This window comes from Castor canadensis, chromosome 15 (genome assembly GCF_047511655.1).
Source record: "Castor canadensis chromosome 15, mCasCan1.hap1v2, whole genome shotgun sequence".
Classification (NCBI taxonomy): domain Eukaryota; kingdom Metazoa; phylum Chordata; class Mammalia; order Rodentia; family Castoridae; genus Castor; species Castor canadensis.
The window spans coordinates 67,896,229-67,921,427 of record NC_133400.1 but is presented as its reverse complement, the minus strand read 5'-3'; the positions used below and the strand labels follow the sequence as shown (position 1 = coordinate 67,921,427).

The window sequence follows — 25,199 nt, the reverse complement described above, 5'->3', positions numbered from 1 at the left end:
TTACTGCAACTGTTCTTAAGTTTGAAATCTTTCAAAATAAAAATTTAAAAACATCTAAAAAAAAGTCAAAACACTGACTACAACACAGATGCTGGGGGTGGATGCTCTGCTTCAAGGATTAGAGAAAGTCTGCTTCATACAGGGCCTTTCTGACAAAGCCCCTGCTTCAAACACAAACTTTGTGCCTTCCCAGACTTCCTGTTTTTCTCTTTCCAGTCTCTATTCCAGTAGTCCCTGGGCAACGTACAGAGGCTGAGCTGAGGCTGAGAGCTGGGAAATGAAGCACAGGTGGCACTGTGCTGCTGATGAAGCACCCACTGCCTGTCCAGCTAGTGTGAGGAACAGGTGGATTATCTCTGCCTCAGTGACTGAAGACAGCAAACCGGGAAGTCACAGGCTGGCAAAGTAAGGACAGCTCCTTCCTCAACAGTAGCATCTGAAAAATGGAAAAACTGGGCACAGTGACCAAGACTTTGTACCTATTCAGGGATGAGATCTAATGTCATACAGAAAAGACCAGTGCTGCACACACGAAACTTCCCACTGAGAACATGCGATAAGTTTTCTGAGCTAAGTATTAACATCAGCACAATGGTCCCTTCATTGGGCTATCTTAACAAGGGCACCAGGGAAGCAAAGCTACCTGTCAGGTACCCTTTAGTTGTGTAGACCATTACACATTACAAGTACTACTTCCTTTGTGTCTCCTAACTAGAAGGACAAGGTGAAAGAAGAGGAAGGGTGGGCAAAGGAGGAAATAGGAAAGGGCAGGAAAAGAGAAAGTTGGGCACAAGGGTTTGATCCCAACCACCAGAGGGAGGAGAGAGAGAGAGAGAGAGAGAGAGAGAGAGAGAGAGAGAGAGACAGATAGACAGACAGATAAGACTCCCACATAACCTCAAGGAACTGACATTCTAAAGACTTCTGGTCTGTACCAAAATTTTTGTGCATATGGCATTTCCATTTCTAGATATTCTGTGAAGAGAAAAAAACAAAAAACAAAATACTTAGCCCATTTCAATAAGCTTATATCAAGCAGAATGAGTACTCAGACCCAAAGTATTTAAAATTCCTTTTAGTAATTTATGAAAATTCTGTACTCTATAATTATTGTTGCAACTTTTCTATCAATTTGAAATTTCCTCAAAATAAAAGTTGAATTCCCTTAATCTTACTGGATCTTTACAACTTTTACTACAAGTAAAATTTTACTGAGTCTTCTTTCACACCCACACTGAGGTCCACATAGTAACTGCTCAAGAAATTTTCAGTCTATTAAGAATAAATCTCCCAGAGGCAAAAGCAAGGTTTAGGATTTTCGTAACATCAGTTCCCGATCTCTCACATCATTCCTTTACTTTTACAACTTAGAGATAAAAAGTATAATAAGAAAATACAACATTTTATAAGGAATCCTATTCCTATCTCACTCAAAGCTGAAAGGCAGAAACCAATTCAAAACTGAACTACTTAGAGCAAAAACTATTAAAGTCAGTATTTCCAAAAGTAGATGAACAGACATACTTCTCCTGGGGAATCTTGATCTCAGTAAATGATTTAAAAAAAAACAAACAAATTGTTTCTGTGCTCAAAATGGTAGAAAGACTTCATTAGTTTTGATACTGAACTTGGAAAGTTAAACTGTGTGTGAACAGACATGAGACACAGGAGGTTTGACGAAGGCAGTGTGATTATCTTCTTATCAGATAACTTTCAAGCACATGATTAATTTTACAGGATATATCAGAAGTCCCTGGCTGGTCTCCATGTGCAACCTCCTCCACAAAGAACTGCCAGTGCAGATTCAATTTCCTCCAGGCTTCCGCAGAAGAGGGTACAGTGTGCTGAAATTTGACTTGCTTCCCAATGAAGATAAAAGTCTTACATTCTCGGTTCTAAACAGTGCAGAAGGCCAGGGTGACTCTGGTAGAGTTATGTTGTAACTTCGCCTCAGGCAGTAATAGTCTTTATGAGATATAATGAGATTAGGGAACTAAATTAGGAAAAGGAAGACTTGGTGTCCTTCTAAGTTCATTTAGTAACTGTGTGTAAATGGATCATGTTCTGGAAACAGTTTCAATGGGTCTCCCAGGGAAATTCCAAAAGCCTATGTTACCGTATGTAGTTGAAAACAGGGACTTGGAGAATTGCTTCTAGACTTCTGCAATGTGATCAAGAGGATATGTGGTATGCACAGTGGCTGGTGTAGAATTCAAAAAGTATTTATTTCATTGATTAGGTTTTACACAACTTTTTTTGGTAGTACTAGGGTTTGGACTTAGAACCTCAAGCCAAGCAGGTGCTCTACCACTTGAGCCACTCTGCCAGCCCTTTTTTGTGTTGGGTATTTTCAAGATAGGGTCTCTTGAACTACTTTCTCAGGCCAATTGTGAATCACAATCCTCCTGATCTCTGTCTCCCGAGTAGCTAGGATTACAGGTGTGAGCCCCTGATGCCAGCTTTTATACAACTTCTTTGTAGTCATTGCCTTTGTAGTCATCTGATGAAAATTTTTTCCAATGACTGTTTATTTCTCCTTTAGAGGTAGCTACCTTACAAAGAAGAACTGTCAGGGAGAGTCTCTAAATAACAACACATCTCCTTCCAGACTTCCATTCAACAGAAAACAGAGCTTCAAACACTCCTGTCTCTGAATTTCATTTAATATACTAAGCAATAGCAATACCTCTGTCAAGTCCCAGCCACCTATTTAAATCCAGTCATAGTGATATAGCATGCAGAGACTAACACAGAGTGGAAGTGTTTGTCCTCTTTCTTTTCTCCCAGAAACCCAAAAGGGTGATGTAAGTTTCACTGTCAAAATGAGTTCATGTACACAAAGCACTTCACTATGAATACAGCAGTATAGAATTTTAATATAGTATTCTGCTGTTTTTGTTCCACTGTCATAAAACAATATAATCTGATAGATGCCTCAAATTTATGTGTAGGATTGCTTACTAGTATTCTATATATTAAAATGAGAAGATTAGTTATTCAACAACACATAACTCTTTGAAGAAAATTATGTTACTATTTAATAAATCCATGGCAGAAAATAATATTTAAAAACCTAGGCAAACTCACAATTTATTTTTAGGTAAGAGAAGCAGATTACAAAGTGGATAGAGAAATCAAATGCAAAAAGTACATATATACTGAAAATAAAGTATTTTTGAAAAGACTTGGAAGAGATATATAAAAATGTTAACAGTATAAGGATTCTGGACTTTCTCAAAATCAATTTCATATCTATACTGAATTGTTTATGTTTCTCACAATATATATTATATTATGGTAAAACAACAGTTATTTTAAAAGAAAAGACTCAACATAGTGAAAACAAGTTGTCAAACTGGTTGTAAGAGTTTGTGAAGGCAAAACATCTGACTGAATTTTCCAGTTTTCAGCTAGTTGTTTTGATTGTGCAAGCACAGCCTCATTTATTAGGTTAAGAGTCCAATCTTCCATAAAGTCCAAAGAAAGACAACACAGATAGGAATAGAGGAGGTTGTTAACTTTTCCATGAAACCAGCCATCTGATTTTCTGAGCCTAAGATGAATTTGATATCTGTGTGTCAGTTAAGTCTGAGCAAGTCTAGATGCTCCTTGTGGTGGTGGCCTTCTGTTTCTTATGACTGGTGAATGGTCCCAGGCAAATGTCCAAAAACTCCAGATGCTAAGGAACATCACTGATTGTACAGATATAAGGATATTTCATGTCCTTCTAACAAGAGACACAACAAAGTAATATCAAAAACAAATGGCTTCAGAAAAATAGTTATCTGAAGAATAAGCTCAAATCATTTTTTGCATATCATAGATGATCAAAACTCTCAAACTCTATGCCCATCATTTTTTGCATATCATAGATGATCAAAACTCTCAAACTCTATGCCCGTCATTTTATGTCAATTTCTCCTTACTTAAATCAACCTAAATACCAAAGTTTGCTGAAATATTAGTGCACATCTTAATAATTAACTCTTGAGCTTTTGCCATGTATTATGTACTGTACTAAATCATGATTAATTTATTTGTTTTGGATGGATTGTTGTTATACCTCATTTCCTTTTTGGAAAAGGCAGTGAAAATATAACTATCCTAGTAGGTTCTTGTCTTTCTTCCCCCCTCCCTTTCATTATCTAATTTAAACTTGGAATTAGGATTTGAATACACACACTCTATGGACAATCGTAACACTTTCTCTCAAGAAATGTTATAAACTTCCTAGGTAAAATTGAGAAATCCTAGGGACTTGTTTGAAATTCTGTGCCCTATTGTCTTTAAAAAAACAAAATAAAACACATAAAAAAATCCCTTTTATCCCCAGTGTGGTGGCGCCTACCAGTAATCCCAGCTACTTGGGAAATGTAGACAGGAGAATTGCAGTTTGAAGCCAGAACCTAAATCAAAAACAACATTATAACAAAAAGACTGGAGTCATGGCTCAAATGGTAGAGTGCTTGCCTAGAAGTACATAACCATAAAGATTGAGCTGATAATCTCTAGGTATCAGCAGCACATGGAGTGCTTGCATCTTCATCATTGCTTGCTTCTTCTGCAGAAATGGTGGTACAGAGGCACACAGAAAACTCATGGCCACACAAAATAAAACCCTGGTTTATGGGCTGAGGCCTGGTCTTAAGAGCTTGGGGGTGTAATGATGCTTTTAAAGCAAGGCACTCAGCATGACTGAAGGGGCTATCTGTCAAAATGATGCTATTGTGTTATCAAAGAAGCCCACCAAAAAAAACCAAAAGAATATAAAAATGATTTCTTTTTTTTTAAAAAGTGTTAGGTTGCAGACACATCTCTGCAAGCTAATGGTCAGGTATCACTGAGAAAATCTTTGAAATCCCAGTATGTTTGGGGTAGGGACGATTAATGTCCTTCTTGCTATTCTTAACATGCCATACCTAACATGCCATCCCAACCACTGTACTCTTGATTCTCTTTCTTGAAGTCAACTTTTCTTTTAATCCATGTCACTTGTCAACTTCTAATAGACTACAAAAGGTACTTATTTATTATGGCTTTTATAGTCTCCTTCCCATGGAATATAAACTCCATTAAGGCAGGGCTCATTTGCATTTTGTTCACTGATATGTGCCAAACAGTACATGAAACCATGCCTTGCAGTAGGAGTTCATGAAACATTTTGGGAATGCATGAATGCCTTATGTATATAACCTGCTCCAGTGAGACTACATGAGTATATAAAAGTAAAGCATTACTTTTTATTTGGAGAGTTAACTGCTAAAATAAATTGTGTTATGGGACTTCCCTCATTAGATTTGCTAATATAGTCTCAAGGAAGATTCATATAATTCTTTTCCAAAAATTCTAGGCATTGTACTTCTGGACTTGTGTACTTTGTCCTTCCTGAGTTGACACTGAATATTGAGGCTCAGAGTTAACCTCCTTAAATCACCTCCTTCTTTATACTGAGTCACACTCTCTATCCTCAGAATGTGCACTTACAAGGAAGTGCTTCCTAACTTTTCAGCCATCAGGAAACTATTTTTTATGTGTAGTGGGATAACTTGTATTTATGAGATACTGAGATGCTACTTTGTATTTTGCTTTTGTTGCTGTCAAAGAATTAAAAAAAATAGGATTCATTTGTAGTTTTCATTTTCATTTTGCTCCCTCTCGAGTTCATGAAGGAATCTAGGCATTTGTCCCCTGCCCCCTCCTCAAGCACTGCCTCATAAAGCACATGTGCTGCTGACACACTGCCTTTTCTTAAGATGTGTGACGCACTGTGGAGCCTATGCCAGATGTTACCAAGGCAATAGGAAAAGATGGTTGCCATTGGGTTGAGGGAAGACTGCAAGAACCAAATGGAGGAAATGGAAATGGCTTAAATTCTGTTTGGACATCAAAGTCTTTGGCCTTTTCTTGGAATTGAATGGGAAACTATCAGAAGTTTGAGCAGAAGAGGGAGATGTTCTAGATTTTGTTGTAAGAGTATCACTTAGTTACTTTGTTGAGGATAATTTGAAGGAGGCAAGGAATGTAGCAGGGAGAAGTGTTGGAAGGCACTGCAATAATCTTGGCAAGAGAGAGTAGTGGGGTTCTTATCCGTTTGTGGTTAGTTAGCTTTGGGCTGGTGGAATGGCTTAAATGATAGAGCACCTGCTTAGCAAGCATGAGATGAGGCCTGAGTTCAGACCCAAGTATCACCAAAAAAAAAAAAAAAAAAAGACAGAGAGAGAGAGTGGTGGCTCAAATCAAAGTGGTACTATGGGGTTGGTGAGAGGGCCAACACTTGGAAAGTAGTCCTTTTAGGAATGTTTCTTTACTTATTTTTAATTGATATGTAAACTCATAAAATTATATACATATTTATGCAGTATAATGTAATATTTTGATACACGTATGCATTATATAATTTAAATCAGGTTAAAATATCTATCTCCTCAAACATTTATCATTTCTTCATGGTTAAAACATCCCAAATCTTTTATTCTAGCATTTTAAAATATACCTTCTGCACATATTTAATTATTGGTTGACAAATAATAACTGCATATGTTTATGAGGTTCAATGTGATGTTTGATTATAATTATGTATATAGTGTGGCATGAATAAATCAAGCTAATTAACATATATAACATCTTACCTATCATTTTTTATGGTGAGACACTTGAATTTACTCTGGGAGTTTTTTAATATGCATAATATACTATTTACAACTACAGTCATATTTTAAAAGAAGAATTAGGGATGGGGCATTTTATTTCATTTCAAGTCTCTCATCCCTGGATCCCTGAAGTATATATGCCTGAGACTGGTGTATCTGAGTTCTGTGTAGCCTGCAGAGGTAGACAGAGCAGAGCTAGAACTGCCTGGCCCACACAAGCACTGAGCTCATAACCCTGATCTTGTTAGCTTCTGCTCTAAGCAACTCAGCTAAACATAGGCTAAGACAATACAGAGCTCCACAGCCCCCCTTCCATTGCGTCTGACTCAGCCTCAGCACTCTCAGGAAATTTCACATAAAATCCTTGAAGCTTCTTTGCTTTTGTTGTTGAAACAGTATTAAGTCCTTATAAAATGGGCTTAGAAAATAAAGCAAAGTTTACAGAGAGTTCTGCTAATACTACAGCAAGTCCATGTGGACTCATGTAACCATTCTCAGACAGTCAATTTTTATATGTTCACTTTGATAGTCTTTTTTAATTAAAAATTAATCAGAATTTTCTAAATTGGCTCACTTGTCCACAAGAGATCAGTTTGCCTTCTGGGCACACAATTGTATGTTCTAACAGCTTCTGTGAGGTAAAGAAATACCATATATTACAACTCAAATGGTAATAAGATGAAGATAACCCCTTCTTGAATAATAATTTTTTAAACCCTTCTTCACTCAAGGCACAATATTCCTTTGGAGGAGAATAGTCACGGGGAGAACATGCCAATTATAAGGCAATTGGTTTGTTTTTCTAGCCGACTTGCTGTATTAGGACTCCCCTAATGTGTTACATGTTCTGTTACAAAGTGTGACAATTTATGGTGCATTCTAGGGATTTCAGAAAAGGGAAATATCTTGCAAATTATTATCTGTGACAGAATTATAATTTTACAAATGATTAATCTCAATCATCCATCTCTTTTTTTCTCTTGGGTTAAGCGGGAATATTATAACCTGCAAAATTAGCTGTCAAAATGTAAGCCTGTGGTTTGGAGTATTCATACCTCAGGAAAACAGAAAAAAGATCTTCATTAATGAACTGGATTAAGGAGACATGCTGCTCTGTTGCTACAGTATGTTTCAGGACTTCCCTGTAGTCAGGAATATTTGCCAAATTGAATTGGGACTCTATATGACTACTACCCGTTTCCAGGGGTACCCTACCATCTAAGAGTGACATTTTTTTCCCTATGCCTCCCGTTTGGACTGAGTATAATTGATAATTAATGCATGCTATGATTCCTTCTTATTAAAGTTGCAGTGACTAGAGATAAATACCTTGATGGCAGAATCATTGGGAAAGTAGTCAAAAATGGGGAAAACTGGGCAAGGCACAGTGGCTCATGACCATAATCTTAGCTACTTGGGAGGCTGAGATTGGGAGGATTGTAGTTTAAGGTCAGCTTGTGCAAATAGTTCTCTCAAGATCCCATCTCCAAAATAGACCAAAATGGACTGGAGGTGTGGATCAAATGGTAGAGTGCCTGCTTTTACAAGGGCAAAGTCTGCGTTCAAACCCTAGTGCCACCAAAAAAAGGCAGGATACAGGACATATATCCCTAGACCAGTGCTTAAGTAAAAAGCAGCAGTCTGGGGTACAGGAGAGAATTATAGAGAAAATATAAAAATCAAGAATCATGTAAACAGATCAAGTAATCTCTAACTCCATCATTCCACCAGACATTACTTTGCAACTCCAGTACTATAAACTCTAACTTACATCACATTCTTAATGGACGTGCCTACTGTTTTGCTGGTCATTGTGTATGTAAGTGTATCACCCTCCCCACAGCTAGACTACTACATTCCAGGAACTGGAAGTAGTATACAGTAAATTAATTTTTTAAAAATGAAGGAAGAATAGCATACTGAATAAAGTAGATCATTTAAAAAGAACTGGCTCATAAATTAGGTTGTATAGATACCTAATTACATGATTATCATCTAAACAATTCATGTCATGACCTATTTCTTAGCTTGGAAGAAAGAGTTAGGGCCTTTATGTTTTCCAAGCCTCCATAACAAAGAAAAAAACAGAATTTGCAAAGGATGGTAATGCTTAGGGCTACTTTATACACAGAGGTGTTGCTACAATGATCTTCTAACTTCCATCTGTACCTGAGAATCCCTGTGATTTTACATGTGTGGATTTTAAACACATTAGCATTTCCAGACTTCCATGTATTTTAAAATTGCACAAGTAACCCTGAGAGTCTTAGCCACAGTTGAAAGTCCCTTGCTAAGGATGACTGCTGACATTGTTTCTGAAGAGGGGTAGGAAATTTTGGCCTCTGCTCCTTTACTCTTTCTCACTACTTTTTTAGTCTAGAATTTAGCTGAAGGCGTGGAAGACCCGAGACGAATTACTTTCCTAAGAGGGAGCTGATAATGACATGGAGAAGACCACTCTAGAGGCCATCTACATGTTCCTTCATTGTCCTGAGCCATGAGCACCCTCATGTGGCTCTGTCTGTTTCTGTTCTTCCTCCATCTTCCTTCCTTCCTTCCTTCCCTCTCTCCCTCCCTCCCTCCTTCCTTTCCTTCCTTCTTTCCTTCCCCCCACACCCATTTTCTTTCTCTGTCTTTATCTCTCTCTGTCTTCAAATGCCTCCCAAAGTAGTCCTGATCTAGCATCATGTTATTTTCCTCTCCATTGTCTATCTTAGTGTTTCCTCATTCTTTAGCTGCTCATTTGGGGATCAGTGTTGGAGAGATGATCTCATCTCTTCAGCTTCAGTTTCCTCTTGACTCATTAGAACTGCCCAGACTCTTGCTGTACTGATTTCTCTGCCTCAGTGCCCTCTGTTGGCTACCTTACTCTCAAGACTCTCAAGAAGCTGAGAGGTTGAGCTCATCTTTTCACAAAAGGTAACTTCTTGGTTAAAGTGGTAAAACACTACCAGGTCAAGTGCCCCTCCTGACTCAGTCCATCTTGGACTTGATGTTGGGAGTTATAGTGAACCGAGTTTCTATGCCTTGGAATGGTCTCTATTGAAAAACTATGGAGATAGCAGATTCTTGGTATCTTGTAGACCAACAACATCTGTTTTGTTTTACCCTTGGTTATATGCATTGAAGCATGCCTCCTTTTCTAATTTTTAGGTCCTGGGGAATTTTTATGTTACAGATAGAATTTAGCAACATGACTACCATACTTTCTGTGTTGAACGAACTCTTGCTACATTTTGATATGTGTAATTATATCTTCACCCCATCTTTCTCTTTTTTCATCTTTCTTTCCTCTTTCTCTTCATTTCCCTTTTCAATCCTTCCTCTCTCCTTTCCACAACAGTAAGGACCTACCACATTGGAGACTCTGTAAGGTGCCACAGTATCAAAATTGAAAGGACATATTTACTACCGTCAAAAACCGTCAAGATACTTACTGTCTAAAGGGGAGAAGATAGCTACGGGAGGGTGCTATGTTAAGATAGGATTATGTTTGTTCCCCTCATAATTTTCCCTTCATTTATTTAAGATAGCCCAGTAATTCCTTACTACTTCATTGCTTTTGGGATTTTTTTTTTCAGAGTGGAAAACATAAGAAGCAGATGTCAATGTTTTTTCTTTCCTTTTGTAAATGTCTCAACTCCTTACTGAGATGTTATGCACACCCCAGAGAGAAGTTGAGCAATGGCGTTTCTCTAAGGAAACAAGAGCAAAGAGGAGGAGAGTCTCCAACAGCTGGGGGAAAGCATGAACATTGGGAGGGATTCCCAGAAGGAGTGAGGAGCTTATGCCCTCCTTAGCAGCACCCCAGGGAGGTGATGGATCCACAGCAAACCAGTGTGTTATTGTTACACTGAACACCCTAGCCTCCTACAGTACTGGAATAGCAGAGTCCTTCTATCTCAAGGCGTCATTTGGGCCGGGTCCTTCATGATGGCAAAGAAACCAATGTCCAGAGAACCCATTTTACACTTTTTGAGGTATGGAATAATGGGAGCCCCACATAGTAGCAAGCAAGGAGGACTGCCATTGAGGAATGGGACAGAACTTCATTCTGGCTGGGTGACAGAGGTTTTAGAATAAAATATAGATAAATGTAAAGGACAAGAGTTTAGGAGTGGTGGTACATGCCTATAATCCCAGCTAGTTGGGGGGCAGAGATAGGAGAATCATGGTTTGAGGCCAGTCTGAGCAAAAGTGCAAGACCTTATCTTAACATCTAAAAGCAAAAGGATTTGAGGTACGGCACAAGCAGTAGAACAAAGCACAAGGTCAGCCATTCAATCCACAGTACCCCAGACACCCATGAAAAAAATGTAAAGGAGAGGAAAACATAGACTCTAATAAATTGAGCCTTCTTATGCCAAACCTCTGAAATGCAAAATGATCCAGAGTTTGAAACTTTTTGAGAACAGGGTGCCAAAACATGCCACAATGGAAAATTCTATACCACAAAACTGTCTCAGGTACAAAATTATTTAAAATATATTATAAAATTACTTTCAGGTTATATGTATAAGGTGGATAAGGAACACAAATGAGTTCTTCTTTAGACTTTTGGTCCCATCCCTGAATATTCCATCTATATTCAGGAGATATATATAGATATAGATATAGATATATAGGCAAATATTCCAAAATCTGTATTTAAAAACATTCAAGTCATTTCTGTCTATAGGCATTTCAGATAAGAACTACTCAAGCTGTGTGAAACACATGATGACTGGAACATAATAAACCAACAAGAAATGTGCTCTAGTCTAACATAGGGAAATACTTGCTTCTAGAAACTACTAGCATAAACTTATGGAGAAAAACTAAAATCACAAACTACAAAAAATATAGACTCACATGCTATGGGGACACTCACAATGCCCTGTCATTCTCAAGCCAGGGGAGATGCCAGTAGTCCATTGGAGGTTGGCTCACTGTTCAATCAGAGGACAGTGCTCAGCTACCCACTGTTCTCTCCAATGTTGTGTTAGGCTAAGTCATGTAACCTCTTGAAATCTCATTCTGTTTCCTGCCCATCTATCTATCTACCTACCTGTCTATCTATCTATCTATCATCTATCTATCAACTATCATTTATTTATCATCTAAGTATCTATGTATCTATCATCTATCTAGCATTTATCTATCATTTATCTATCATCTAGCTATCAACTGTCTATCTATCATTTATCTACCTATCTATCTATCTATGCAGTACTGAGGTTTGAATTCAGGGCAGGTTCTCTGCTGCTTGAGCCACACCTCCAGCCCTTTTGCTCTGGTTATTTTGGAGACTGGCCTCTCTTTTTGATCAGGCCAGTCCAGACCATGAGCCTCCTATTTTATGCTTCCTGCAGTCACTGAGATGACAGGCATGCAACACCATGCCCAGCTTGTATCCACTGAGATGGAAAATTTTTTTGCCCAGGTTGGCCTGGAGCCATGATCCTCCAAGTCTCAGCCTCCCACATAGTTTGGGATGACTGGCACACACCACCACACCCAGCTACTGGTTGAGACTGGGGTCTCGTAAACATTTTGCCCTGACAGGCTACCAACTGTGATCCTACTGATCCCAGCCTCACAAGTAGCTAGGATTACAGAAGTGAGACACAGGCTCATAACTGGTTTCCTCTTTTGAGAAGTGAAAAATTTGTATTGTTCTGGAGAAATTTGAGGCAGATTGAATTTGCATACAGAAAAGTACTTGATAAAGCATCATGTAAGTTTATATAGCATGTTATTACGATTATATACCATAAAAAGTTTTATTGCTATGAACAATCTAAAGTTTACTCTCAACAAAGTATCTCAGCTGTATTCTAAAATCTTCAACAAAAAAGACTTTTTTTTTTAATGCAACTAAAAGCATTCCTTGGTTGAATGTTGTCTTGTTCACATGATGATATACTTACCAGTAAAACTAAAGTTCCAGGTGTTATGTTAGACTTTGTGTATATAGGGCGAATAACAGACAAGGTTCTTGCCTTCAAAGGGATTACAGCCTAATAGCAGAGAACCCAATATTACACAAATTTGCAAAATTTGCCAAGAACAGACTATCACAGGCCATGATATTTTGCCCCAAACCAAAATATGCCACTTGGCGTAAAAATAATTTTGAGTTGAAGGAAATTAAGAATCAACAGGGGCAGGAAGAGTCCTTTGCCCACTCCTTATCTGCCTAAAGGCAGGGCATAAATTTCTCTTTGAGAAAGGTAAGTTCCTCACCCCTGATCCACCATCCCAAGGAGAGAAGAACAGCTCTTATCATAGCTCTTATCCTCCTCTTCCTCATCTCCATCTTCCTCCTCCTTCTCCTCCTCCTTTTCCTCCTCCTCCTTTGATATTGGGGACTCAATATCAAAATAAATCTAGGGCTGGGGATGTAGCTCAGTGGCTGGGTGTTTGCCTAGCATGCAGGAGGCTCTGGGTTTAATCCCTAGTACCTAAAAAAACAGAACAAAGAAAAAAACCAACACAATAAATCTTTACCTGAACAGTCCTTACTAGATTTCACTTTCCATTAGTTCTCTGTTACATGTCCTGTCATTTCCCCACTCCACATTTAACATTTCTTGAAGTGTGTGTGTGTATACATATATGTTCTAAACATACATGTATATACATATATATATATACATATACATACTTACAAATCTAACCGCTTCTTTGAGTTTATGTGATTTCCTGTGCATGTAAACATTAAAAAAAAAAAAAAAACTGTGTGCCTTTTCTTCTGTTAATCCATCTTTGTTAGTTTAATTTGCAGGCCTCCAGGGACAGATTTAAGAGGCAGAGGAAATGTCTTCCCACTTGGCAGGGTTTTAAGAGAGTGTAAGAGCACTGAACTACGTAAGAGTGAGCCCAGGAAACACTTTATGAGAAATTGAGAGTTAAGCTGAGTCCTAAATGGAGAATAGGGGCGCGTGTGTGTGTGTGTGTGTGTGTGCGTGTGTGTGTGTGTGTGTGTGTGTGTGTGTGTGTGTGTGAGAGAGAGAGAGAGAGAGAGAGGGGTAGAGGCACAGGTAAACATCTTTGACTTAAGAAAAGAAAGCTCTTGAGGTCTTAAAAGAACACAGAAGTAGTGTAGATGATATTTCTCAAAATGCCTCTTTTGTTGCATCATTTTTATGAGTGTTAACATTTCAAGAACCTACCTAGTAGCATTCAAAGCATGATTGCATAAAGACTTTCGAAAATAACAAAGGACATGTGAAATAAAGGAGAGAAGAGGCACGTATTCCATATGGAATAAATCTAGAAATTCTGTGCATACATACACATGAAACATAATGCTCCATTATAGTTTGTATGAAAATTAGGCTGACTTAGGTTACTACCTTTCATCTTCTCTGGCGATATTGTTCAGCATAAATTTTTCTGCTAATATCCATCCCACTATCTACATTTCTTTTTCTTTCCTCTCATGAAAGCCAGAGCATCTGTATTATTTACAAGACCTATTTTCCACACTTGATTAGTTTACTGTAGTGAGTGATTCCCAAGGAGGACTATCAGTTAGTCTCAGGTTTTCATTCTCGCAGTTTTGATTCTCACTACATGAAGTGAGTGATAGTAAAGCAAAATGTGCATTACATATTGTTTGTGTTAATCTTTCTGTTTCATTCAGACAGATATCATCCCCCCCAAAACACAGTCTAAAACACAAGCATGTCACCAATTGAGACAAAGACTGTTTCCAAAATGCTTAGGTGCAGCCAAGCAAAATCAGCTCTCCACTACATAACACACCACTCTTTTTATTACCTTCATTAAGACATTTAAGCATCCCGCTAAAGTGCCACTCCATCACTGAACTGTCCCTATTGTGTAGCTTCCTGTGCACCATGACTAGGGGTTTCCCTGATAGAGATCTGCTCAAAATTTCTTTCCACTCAGCTTCAATGACTGCAATTATTGAGGCCTCCCGGCTAATGACACGCGGTTTGCATCCATTTTATGCACAAGCGCTACTTTTCCCAATAGCCAAAGCCAGAGCCAATGAGCAACAAAATAATGTAGTACTAGATTATAGCCAAAGTATAATATATATACATCCGCACGCGCATGAATCCATACTGACAGAATAAACACATAAATGGGAGGAAAGTGACAAGCCTCCTTCACAAAAAAATTCCAAAGACATTTTTTAAAAAGCTTCAGGGTGTGGGGGTTAATATTCTTCCTTTTAAGTTTGAATTGGACTTGGAAACTTGCTTCCTAAAAGTCAATATTGAAAGGGAAAAACAGGAACTGTTACTTTTGCCAATGATAAATCATATTGATACCTTCCCATATGAAGTGATGAGGACACTATATGTCTGGGATATTCTTTCCAAAGCCCAAGGCCCTGATACAGTCATGAGAAAAAACATGAGACAAAATCAAATTCCGATAAAGTCGAAATAAGTGATATTCAAAAGACCAGTATTAGTCAAACTATCAAGGTAAGTCTGGAGTTTAGTCAATAGTAATGTATCAATGTCAGTTCCTTAGGTTTGACAAATGCACTACAATTGTGTAAGTATATACAGAAATACTGTGATGTCTTTGCAAATTTTTTGTAAATATGAAATTATTCCAAACTTAAAAGTTTAAAAAAAAAGTTAGTGTTATTTTTACTTTGTGACAATCATGCTCCTTATTAATGAAAGATTTTACAAGATTACATTAAAAATAACTAATAGGAATTGACTGTTCACATTGTGCCAGGCACCGCACTAAGTCTTCATACACTGTACTTCATGCTTACAATGTATGAGGGAAATATGACGATCAGTCCCATGTTACAGATGAGAAAACACACTGAGGTTAAATACCTTGCTCAACATCCCGCAACAAATACTACACAGCTTTCACAACTTTCTGAATCATCAGAAAGACCCAGTGACTTTTGGAACTGTATTGTTGGGTACAGGCCCCTATCTACTTAATTCATCAAAGAATCGGCTGTTTGCTACACAGGCTATTCAATTATCAAGAACAATCCATTTGCTAAATTACTGCACTGTGCGTGTTTGTTGTAAAAATAAAAGTGCACTGTGCTGTGATTTTCATCTGTTCTCCACCACCAGACACTTGATTTCTAATGGCAGGGACACGAGCTACTGTGTTATTATCTCCAGTGAGTAGCTCACCCCTGGTTCCCAGTCCTGGGTCTGTTTGCTGCACAGAGGGAGCTCATTGTATGCTGGAGCGGGAAGGGATGAACAGTGCCGCTCCAGCAATGTTGGTTCAAATCAATCATTCCTGATGTGGAAATTTACATTTGAAAAAGGCTGATCCAAGAACCATAGACACAACTCTCACAAGAGGGAAAGCCCAAGGAAAAGCAAGCTTCATTGTTGTGGTGGTGATGGTGTTGATTCACTTTGTTTTGTATTTTTGTTCTGAGACTAAAAGTTGATTTAAGCATTTTCATACTGAACTGGTCCAATTATTAAATTATGTTATCTTTTTTATAAGCTCTTCCAGAAAGGAAACAAAATAAAACCAGAAGCACAGGAAAGAGAGAGAGGGAGAGAGACAAACAGAAACAAGGGTGAGTAACGAGAAGATAAAACAGGCACCTCTGTATTCATTTCTAATATGTTGCAGCCCCAGACTCTCCCCACCTTGCATCTTTTCGAAGCCTCTGAATGTGACCAATGACCATTTTACCAGACGCAATGCTAACTACAAGAAGACTCTTCAAATCTAACCCTGCTGTTTGCCTCCCTGGCTTGCAGTAGCTGTTTACATAACATGGAGATAAATAGAAAACTAGATCTGCTTATTTCCAGGAACCGCATTAGCAAAGCAGAAAGTTAATGAAGGACACTGCCAAGTAGTATAGTGTGTTTAATAAAACACTTTCTGCCGGAAATGAAAGAAGCCTCTGCATGTGGGATGCAGCAGCTTATCACTAATTCAGAATCTGCCTCCAGCCTGGGACTTTTGTCTTTCTTCCTCCCACTAGCCGCACTTTCAAGTGAGATGACTTGCTTTGTAGGCTTCCCTGCTCTGGAAGGAAGCTCAGAGGAAGCAGAGTTGAGAGAGTTCATTAGGGGTATTTCACAGTCACTTGGATTGCAGTGTCTCTGTCTCATCTTTTTAGATCACACTGCTCATGGAGAGTCTTTCTTTATTTTGTTACTTACACTTGTACTTATACTTGTCCTACAAAGACTAGAGCTCCTGCATTTTCCACTTACATCAGTGGAACTTGTGCACAATTGAAAGTCTGTCCCGTGCTGCTGGGCATTCACTGATTGCAAATCAGCTTATTGTATTTTAAAACTTCAACATATTCTTGAAAATGTGGCATTTTGAAGATAACAATCTAATTCTAAGAGAAGCATATCACAAAAAGGAAGGAAAAAATAAAGAGATGACAGAGAAAGCAGGAGGGGAAAGAGAACAAAGAAAACAGAGACAAATGGACACGAGAAGGGTCAGGTAGAATGATGTTGTACAATTCAGATGCACTCTATAAGAAGTATGGAAAGATATTTTAGGTGTAATACATTTGATATCAATGAGAAACTTGGATCAGATGTACAAAAAGAAATGAAGAGGATAGAAACTGGAATGAATGAAAATGAGATAAAATTTATTTATTTCTTACACACAATGGTTCTAAAAGTACTTAGCCTGTGTAAAAGTAAAATGTATGACAATAATAGCGTAAGCAGTATGTGGGGAGTATCGGGAATATTCTGTTGTAGACAGTACATACTGCATATGAAGCAGTATAATGTTATTGGAAGGTAGATCCAGATTAATTTAAAATGTACATTGTACACTGTAAGAGTATCACTAAAGAATTTTTTTTAAAGAGGAGAAATTAGTAAGTCTATTGAGGAGAAAAACAGAACCGTGAAATTGTGCTTCAATTCAAGAAAAGGTAGTGGAAAAAAAAGAAAGAAAAAATGTAACAGAGAAACAACTAGCAAGATACTTACATTTTAATCACTTGAACTAATAATAATATAATCATTTTAAATATGAATTACTTAAATATACCAGTTTAAAAAATAATGGTAATTATTCTGTCAGATTAAGTAAAAAGCAGAACCTAAGAAACCTATTTAAAATATAAAAGCATAAATTCACATCTTCAAATATTTAGACCTTACTAATATAAAAACATATAAGACATAGTACCTATATTAATAGATACAAAAGACTAGACTATAAGGCAACTCATTAACTTCTGAAGGTGTTCATAATATATATATGTGTGTGTATATACGTATATATATCCATCTTATACCACTACAGTATCCTATAAAGTACTTATTATTGTCCGTAACTTTGGAGACTAGAAAACTTTAGCTTAAAAAGTTAAACAATGCATCCAATGTTTCTTGGATAAAGCAGAGCTGGGGTTAATATCCAGGCTTATTAGAAACCCCACACAATGATTCACTGTTTGAAATTGTCACGACAGATAGCTTGTTTAATAATAACTGAAAGTCAATTGATTGGTTTTTGCAATATTTTCTGGATCTTTTGAGGATATACCTTTATTAATTATGAATACAGGTCAATTTTATTATGGAAAAGAGGAGGGAGTTGTTATGATCTCAATTTGAAATCTCACATGTCAATATTTTATAGGTCTGTAATAATATACTTATAACTTTTTGACGATCCAATTTTATTATTCTTAGTGATCTGAACTTGTGCTCTGAAATCACAATACTAAATACTAACTATACTAACTATATTACAATACTAAATATAACTATATTACAATATAACTACTAACTGTATTACAGTATTTATTCTATTTTCTCAATACTCTTCTGTTTTGAAAGTACTGGCTAGAATACTTTGTATCTTGACACTCTCCAAGCTTCTATAAATGCTCCATAGGTATCAATTTTTCAACCTCTTTATCTATTACTTGTATACATTTTGAATCCATTAAGGCTTATAAAAAATTCATGTAAAGATAAATCCAGGAACTGGAAGTAATTTTCTGGAAAGGAAGGGTTGAATACAGACCAAAATGTTTTTATAGGAAAATAAAACCAATAGACTATTAAGATGTTTTTTATTTAAATGCTAAAGTTATACATTTTATGCTTTAGAGTTTTACTTTAGGTATGACTGACTAGTCACCATGGAACAAAATCGTGTATTCCTTACTTAAGAGTCACAAGAGTATATTTGGATTGGAAAACTGCAAATTCATTTTTTAGCTACAGATGGTTGCTGTAAAGAACGCTAAAAGCGCTCAGAAAGCAACAGGCCAATAAATACACTAAAAACAGTAACGTGTATCTGGGACAAACTGGCTTTCATAGCCCAGTACCACCCACTGTAATCACCAGTATGAGTTTCAGCAATAAAGAAATGGGTATGAACAAGAGCAGCTATTAACTTAAATCAGATTGCTAGATACCAAAACACTAACTGGGAGTGAGAGAAGAAAGCTTGGAAAAAAATGTTTCACCTGACTGACAGTAGGGCAGGCAGGTTCTTGTACAGCAGGCTGGGTATCACACCCCACTCTAGAATTTTCCTAACTCCTTAAGCTAATCTTGTAGTTTCCCTGATCAATTTCAGTATTACTTGATAAAATATATACTTGGCTGTGCTGTTTGGCCCCTAAAGATACCACATGTGCCATTTCATCCGTTAGAGAATAACACATTGGAGCAAAAGAGCAACAGATACAGACTGAATTTCTCTACAGCTCAGAAGTGTGACTGGTGGTGACGTTTCCTGTCATGGGCCCATGAGATAAGCCAATCCTAGTATCTGATTATCTTCACTTTCAAACTACTACGTATGCTTCCCACCAGAAACGTTTTTTCTGTTGGCAGTTGAGTAAGATCTATTTGAACATGTCTAGACTTATTACACTAAAGAATTGTGAGCGAAGTATAACCTTTAGTTACTATTTTAAAAGCACATTAGATGAGTTAAAGTAATATGCTATTTCTAAAGAAGGCGGCAGACATATTAACAAGCCTACTGAGAGTCCTGCACTGTCACAGCGCTGAGAACAAAAAGGAAAAGGTAAGTGCCCTATGCTCAAACGCAATGCTTCATGAAAACCGAACACCATCAAACCAAGAACGAAGCCTGTGTCTTCCGGAGGCAGCAAGAAGGCTTCGGGAGACGGATCTGTCAATCAATCAATGAGCCCATCACCCGAATGAAAGGCCCCGCCTACTCCAACTCAGGAGCCGCCCCCACCTCAAGTTGTCCCCCAGTGTCCCCCACCTACGGGCCCAGCCAACCCAAGGACGCCTCGCGTAACGTACCTGAGACGCGTGCGCATCCACGGCCGGGATCCCTCCGTGCATCGCAGCGCTCGGGAGCGACCTCTTCGGCCTGGAGGCGGCAGGTACCGTCGTCTGCGGCTTCCGCCGCCGCCATCTTGCCGGCGTGAACAGTCAGGTGGGCTGCAGCGGCGACGGCGGGCGAGGGCAGCGTCGGCGGCGAGGACGGCAGTGGCGGCGTTGAGGGCGGCGAGGACGGCAGTGGCGGCGTCTTCGTCGAGGACGGCAGTGGCGGCGAAGACGGCAGCGGCTGCAGCGAAGACGGCAGCGGCGTCGGCGGCGAGGACGGGGGCGGCGTCGACGTCGGCGAGGACGGCGAGGGCGGCGTTGAGGGCGGCGAGGACGGCAGTGGCGGCGTCTTCGTCGAGGACGGCAGTGGCGGCGAAGACGGCAGCGGCTGCAGCGAAGACGGCAGCGGCGTCGGCGGCGAGGACGGGGGCGGCGTCGACGTCGGCGAGGACGGCGAGGGCGGCGTTGAGGGCGGCGAGGACGGCAGTGGCGGCGTCTTCGTCGAGGACGGCAGTGGCGGCGAAGACGGCAGCGGCTGCAGCGAAGACGGCAGCGGCGAGTACGGGCGGCGTCGGCGGCGAGGACGGGGGCGGCGTCGACGTCGGCGAGGACGGCGAGGGCGGCGTTGAGGGCGGCGAGGACGGCGGCGGCGTCTTCGTCGAGGACGGCAGTGGCGGCGTTGAGGACGGCGGCGGCGTCTTCGTCGAGGACAGCAGTGGCGGTGAAGACGGCAGCGGCGGCAGCGAGGACGGCGTCTTCGTCGAGGACGGCGGTGGCGGCGTCGGCGGCGAGGACGGCGGTGGCGGCGTCGGCGGCGGGGACGAGGGCGGCGTCGACGTCGGCGAGGACGGCGGCAGCGAGTGAAGGGACGGCGTCGGCAGCGAGGACTGGGGCGACGACGGTGAGGACGGCGCTGGCGGTAGCGGTGGCGGCGAGGTCGTGGGCGGTTGCGAGGGCGGCGTCGGCAGCGAGGACCGGGGTGGCGGCGAGGACGGGGTTGGCGTCGGGAGCGAGGGCGGGGGTTGGCGGCGGCGAGGACCGGGACGCGGACGGCGGTGGTTCAGGCGGCAGCGGCGAGGACGTGGGCGGCGGTGAGGGCGGCGTCGGGAGCGAGGACCGGGGCGTCGTAGGTGAGGACGGGGGGTGGCGTCGGCGAGGACGGGGTTGGCGGCGTTGAGGACGGCGTCTTCGTCGAGGACGGCAGGGGCGGCGGCGAGACCGGGGCGTCGTAGGCGAGGACGGGGGTGGCGCAGGCGGCAGCGGCGAGGACCGGGACGTCGTAGGCGAGGGCGGCGGTGGCGGCGTCGACGTCGGCGAGGACGGCGTGCGCGGCGAGGACGGGGTTGGCGGCGTTGAGGACGGCGTGCGCGGCGAGGACGGGGTTGGCGGCGTTGTGGACGGCGTGCGCGGCGAGGACGGGGTTGGCGGCGTTGAGGACGGCGTCTTCGTCGAGGACGGCAGGGGCGGCGGCGAGACCGGGGCGTCGTAGGCGAGGACGGGGGTGGCGCAGGCGGCAGCGGCGAGGACCGGGACGTCGTAGGCGAGGGCGGCGGTGGCGGCGTCGACGTCGGCGAGGACGGCGTGCGCGGCGAGGACGGGGTTGGCGGCGTTGTGGACGGCGTGCGCGGCGAGGACGGGGTTGGCGGCGTTGAGGACGGCGTGCGCGGCGAGGACGGCAGTGGCGGCGTCGACGTCGGCGAGGACGGAGGTGGCGTCTGCGGCGAAGACGGCGGCAGCGAGTGAAGGGGCGGCGTCGGCAGCAGGACTGGGGCGACGACGGTGAGGACGGCGCTGGCGGTAGCGGCGGTGGCGAGGGCGGCGTCGGCAGCGAGGACCGGGGTGGCGGCGAGGACGGGGTTGGCGTCGGGAGCGAGGGCGGGGGTGGCGTCGGCGGCGAGGACCAGGACGCGGACGGCGGTGGTGCAGGCGGCAGTGGCGAGGACGTGGGCGGCGGTGAGGGCGGCGTCGGGAGCGAGGACCGGGGCGTCGTAGGTGAGGACGGGGGTGGTGTCGGCGTCGGCCAGGACGGGGTTGGCGGCGTCGAGGACGGCAGTGGCGGCATCGGCGGCAGTGAGGACAGGGGCGGCGGCGAGGACGGCGGCAGTGAGGACAGGGGCGGCGGCGAGGACGGGCAGCGTCAACGTCGGCGGCGAAGACGGCGGCAGCGAGTGAAGGGGCGGTGTCGGCAGCGGGGACTGGGGCGACGACGGTGAGGACGGCGCTGGCGGTAGTGGTGGCGGCGAGGACCGGGACGTGGGCGGCGGTGAGGGCGGTGTCAGGAGCGAGGACCGGGGCTTGTAGGCGAGGACGGGGTTGGCGGTGTTGAGGACGCCGTCTTCGTCGAGGACGGCATTGGCGGCGTCGGCGGCGAGGACGGGCAGCGTCAACGTCAGCGGCGAAGACGGCGGCAGCGAGTAAAGGGGCGGCGGCGGCGAGACCGGGGCGTCGTAGGCGAGGACAGGGGTGGCGCAGGCGGCAGCGGCGAGGACCGGGACGTTGTAGGCGAGGGCGGGGGTGGCGGCGGCGGCGAGGACCGGGACGAGGACGGCGGTGGCGAGGACGTAGGCGGCGGCTAGGGCAGTGGCGAGGGCGGTGGCGGCGGTGTCGAGGACTGGGGCGACGACGGTGAGGATGGCGGTGGCGATGGCGTCAGCGGCGAGGACGAGGGCGGCGTCGGGAGCGAGGACCGGGGCGGCAGCGGTGGCGGCGAGGACGGGGGTGGCGTCTGCGTCGAGGACCGGGGCGGCGGTGGCGTAGGCGAGGACGGGGACGGTGTCGGCAGCCTTGTGTCCTGAGGGAAGGGGGATTGAGAACGCAAAAGGGCGGTGTGAGCGAAGTTGTAGGGAAGACACAACTCACTGATGTGTCCTTCTCGTTAATGAGTTCTTATCCTGAAAGGAGCTCAGTGATTAAAGTAACGTGAAATTCGTCGGAAGAGAAGAGTATGAACTAAGAGATTCTAGGCAAGCAGTTTTGCCTAGCAATTCTGTGCTCTTCCTAGCTTTAATCTCTTGGTCAAGAAAAGTTTCTTCAGCTGCTGCCTATCGAGTATTCTTAGGTCAGATCCCTGAGGGAATTCGTGCTGTTCGGAAATTAATTGTTACCTTACCTGATAACACAGGTAGTTTTAAACTTGTGCTTTTCTTTTAATTAACTTTCTCTCAGATTGATAATCATAGGCCGGGTGTTTAGTGCCCTGATTATACAGACAGTGCCAGTGTTCTGAAGTCATAGCAGCAAAGTATGTTACAAGAAAATCATTTTGTTATCACTTTTCAGCCTGCGAAACCACTTTCAGTTAAATATCTCATTCAGTTTCCACAATAATTCTCTGTGTTCCACTTGTAAGTAACAAAGATAGGACTGGAACCAAGTATGAATTCTGGATTACTTGTGAAGTGGAAATAGGCTCGTCACCTAGATTAAATTTTCACTTCCCTTCTAATAGTAAAATTAAAATTGTGATTTTAATAGTTTTTGTTCTAAAATGTTTAAATCTCACAATTTTTATTTTTCAGGTTTGTGCAAACTCTGATGCATCTTCTTAAAGGAAATATTGGGACAGGCCTTTTAGGACTCCCATTGGCAATTAAAAATGCAGGCGTAGTGGTAAGACTTCTTTGTTATCTGGTAAGACTTCTTTGTAATCTGCACCCAGCTTGTAGGTAATTGTAAGCAAAAATCACTGCCAGCTAGCATACAGCCTCACCAGATATAACTGGTGAAGTGATATTTAGAAGATCTTTGTTGTATTGATAAAATTATGTGAACTTGATAATGATGTAAGATGAGAATTACTGTTTTCATTTGTTCTTAATTATTTATTTATGTTTTTTGACAAAATCCCCATGAAACCTAGCACAATATTGGAACTTTCCAGGTATGGTTTTGTCTTTTGGAATTTCAGAGATTTGAGCAGTGTACTTAAAACAACAAACGTAGTTATAGAGCAGATTATTGTGTTGTCTCCATTTTTCTTTAGACTCAGAATGAAGTATACGGTTTTTAGACAAGGAAACATAGTTAACAAAAGGAGTAACGATATCTTTTAAAAACAAACATTTAAAACATTGTTAGAGAAATTACTGTAATTACAGAGAACCTCGATGGGGAGAACTCATTTATAAAGTAAAGAAGTTATATTTAACACTTTTGATTGGACCCATTTCTTTTTTTGCAGTGCTGTCGTGCGTGTTGTCTTAAATATTGCTTAATGTCCTTTCTGTATCAAGTTTATTGATTTTTTCCCTTATGCAAATAACTAATCATTTTGTCCAGTTTTTTTTCATTGAAAATCAGTAGTACACTGACTTACTGATTTTATGATTAACCAGTGTCTTTAAATTTAAATATTTAAACATTTTGCATTTTCTTTCCCACAGCTTGGGCCAGTCAGCCTTGTGTTCACAGGAATCATTTCCGTTCACTGTACGCACATACTGGTACGTTGCAGTCACTTTCTGTGTCAGAGGTAAATGTGGATTCATTAAGTCTAAGTTATTTTAAAGCTGTGTGCTTATTTAGAGCATCGTAGCCTTGTATGTCTGTGCTTTTCAACCAGAAGCTGTATTTCCTTTCATCTGTATGTAGACACATCTAAGATAATGAGTATGGGGTGGGGTAGCGTTGCATAAGATGTAGATGTAGTCATCAGTTTAGTCATCCTTGACATTCTTGGAGTATTGGTCCCATCTCCACAGACACCAAATCTGCAGCGCACAAGTCCCTCACGCTCAGCAATGGAGTGTTTGCGTGGTGCCAGGCACTTCCTCCTCATAGGTCAAATCGTCTCTAGTTACTTGTAATGCCTGATACAGTGTAGATGCGATGCAAATAGTTGTTATGCTGTATTAGGGAATAATGACATGAAAAATAAGTCTGAATATATCCAATACAGTGTTTTTCATACATGTCTGATTGAATCCACAAACAAGGGATCTTCATAGTACTTATGATATGAACCTTATTAGTGAGATAGGGTGGCCTTTTTTTTTTTTGCCTAGTACCAGTGGGAAAATCAGAATAGATATAAAGAGGAAATGGAGTCAGTGGTACACTTTCAGTTATAGTCCAAGGTCTTTAATTTATTAGCAGTTTAGTTTTGGGTACAGTGCCTTCAGTGCTGTGAACCGACGTGTGGGGTTTGTCGATATCAGTAAAATAATACATGCCTTTTTGTTTATTTTTGTATCATGAAACATTTCTACTGGACAACAAACCATTAAAAAAAAAATCTATTCCAGTAGACCAGAATTCTAGTCTTGGC

General features: G+C 41.9%; 2 protein-coding genes across 2 annotated transcripts in view; one reads left to right on the top strand and one right to left on the bottom strand.

Annotated features, from left to right (window-relative positions):
• LOC109700328 (cyclin-Y) overlaps positions 1 to 25,199 on the bottom strand; it is a 666,198-nt gene that overhangs the window by 85,231 nt on the left and 555,768 nt on the right. The window lies entirely within an intron of this gene.
• LOC141417494 (neutral amino acid uniporter 4-like) overlaps positions 22,242 to 25,199 on the top strand; it is a 58,777-nt gene continuing 55,819 nt past the window's right edge. The window contains exons 1-3 of the mRNA XM_074056402.1: positions 22,242 to 22,347; positions 23,452 to 23,563; positions 24,316 to 24,404. Of these exons, the coding sequence (XP_073912503.1) occupies positions 23,468 to 23,563; positions 24,316 to 24,404 (185 nt within the window). The 5' untranslated portion in view covers positions 22,242 to 22,347; positions 23,452 to 23,467. The remainder of the gene's footprint in view (positions 22,348 to 23,451; positions 23,564 to 24,315; positions 24,405 to 25,199) is intronic.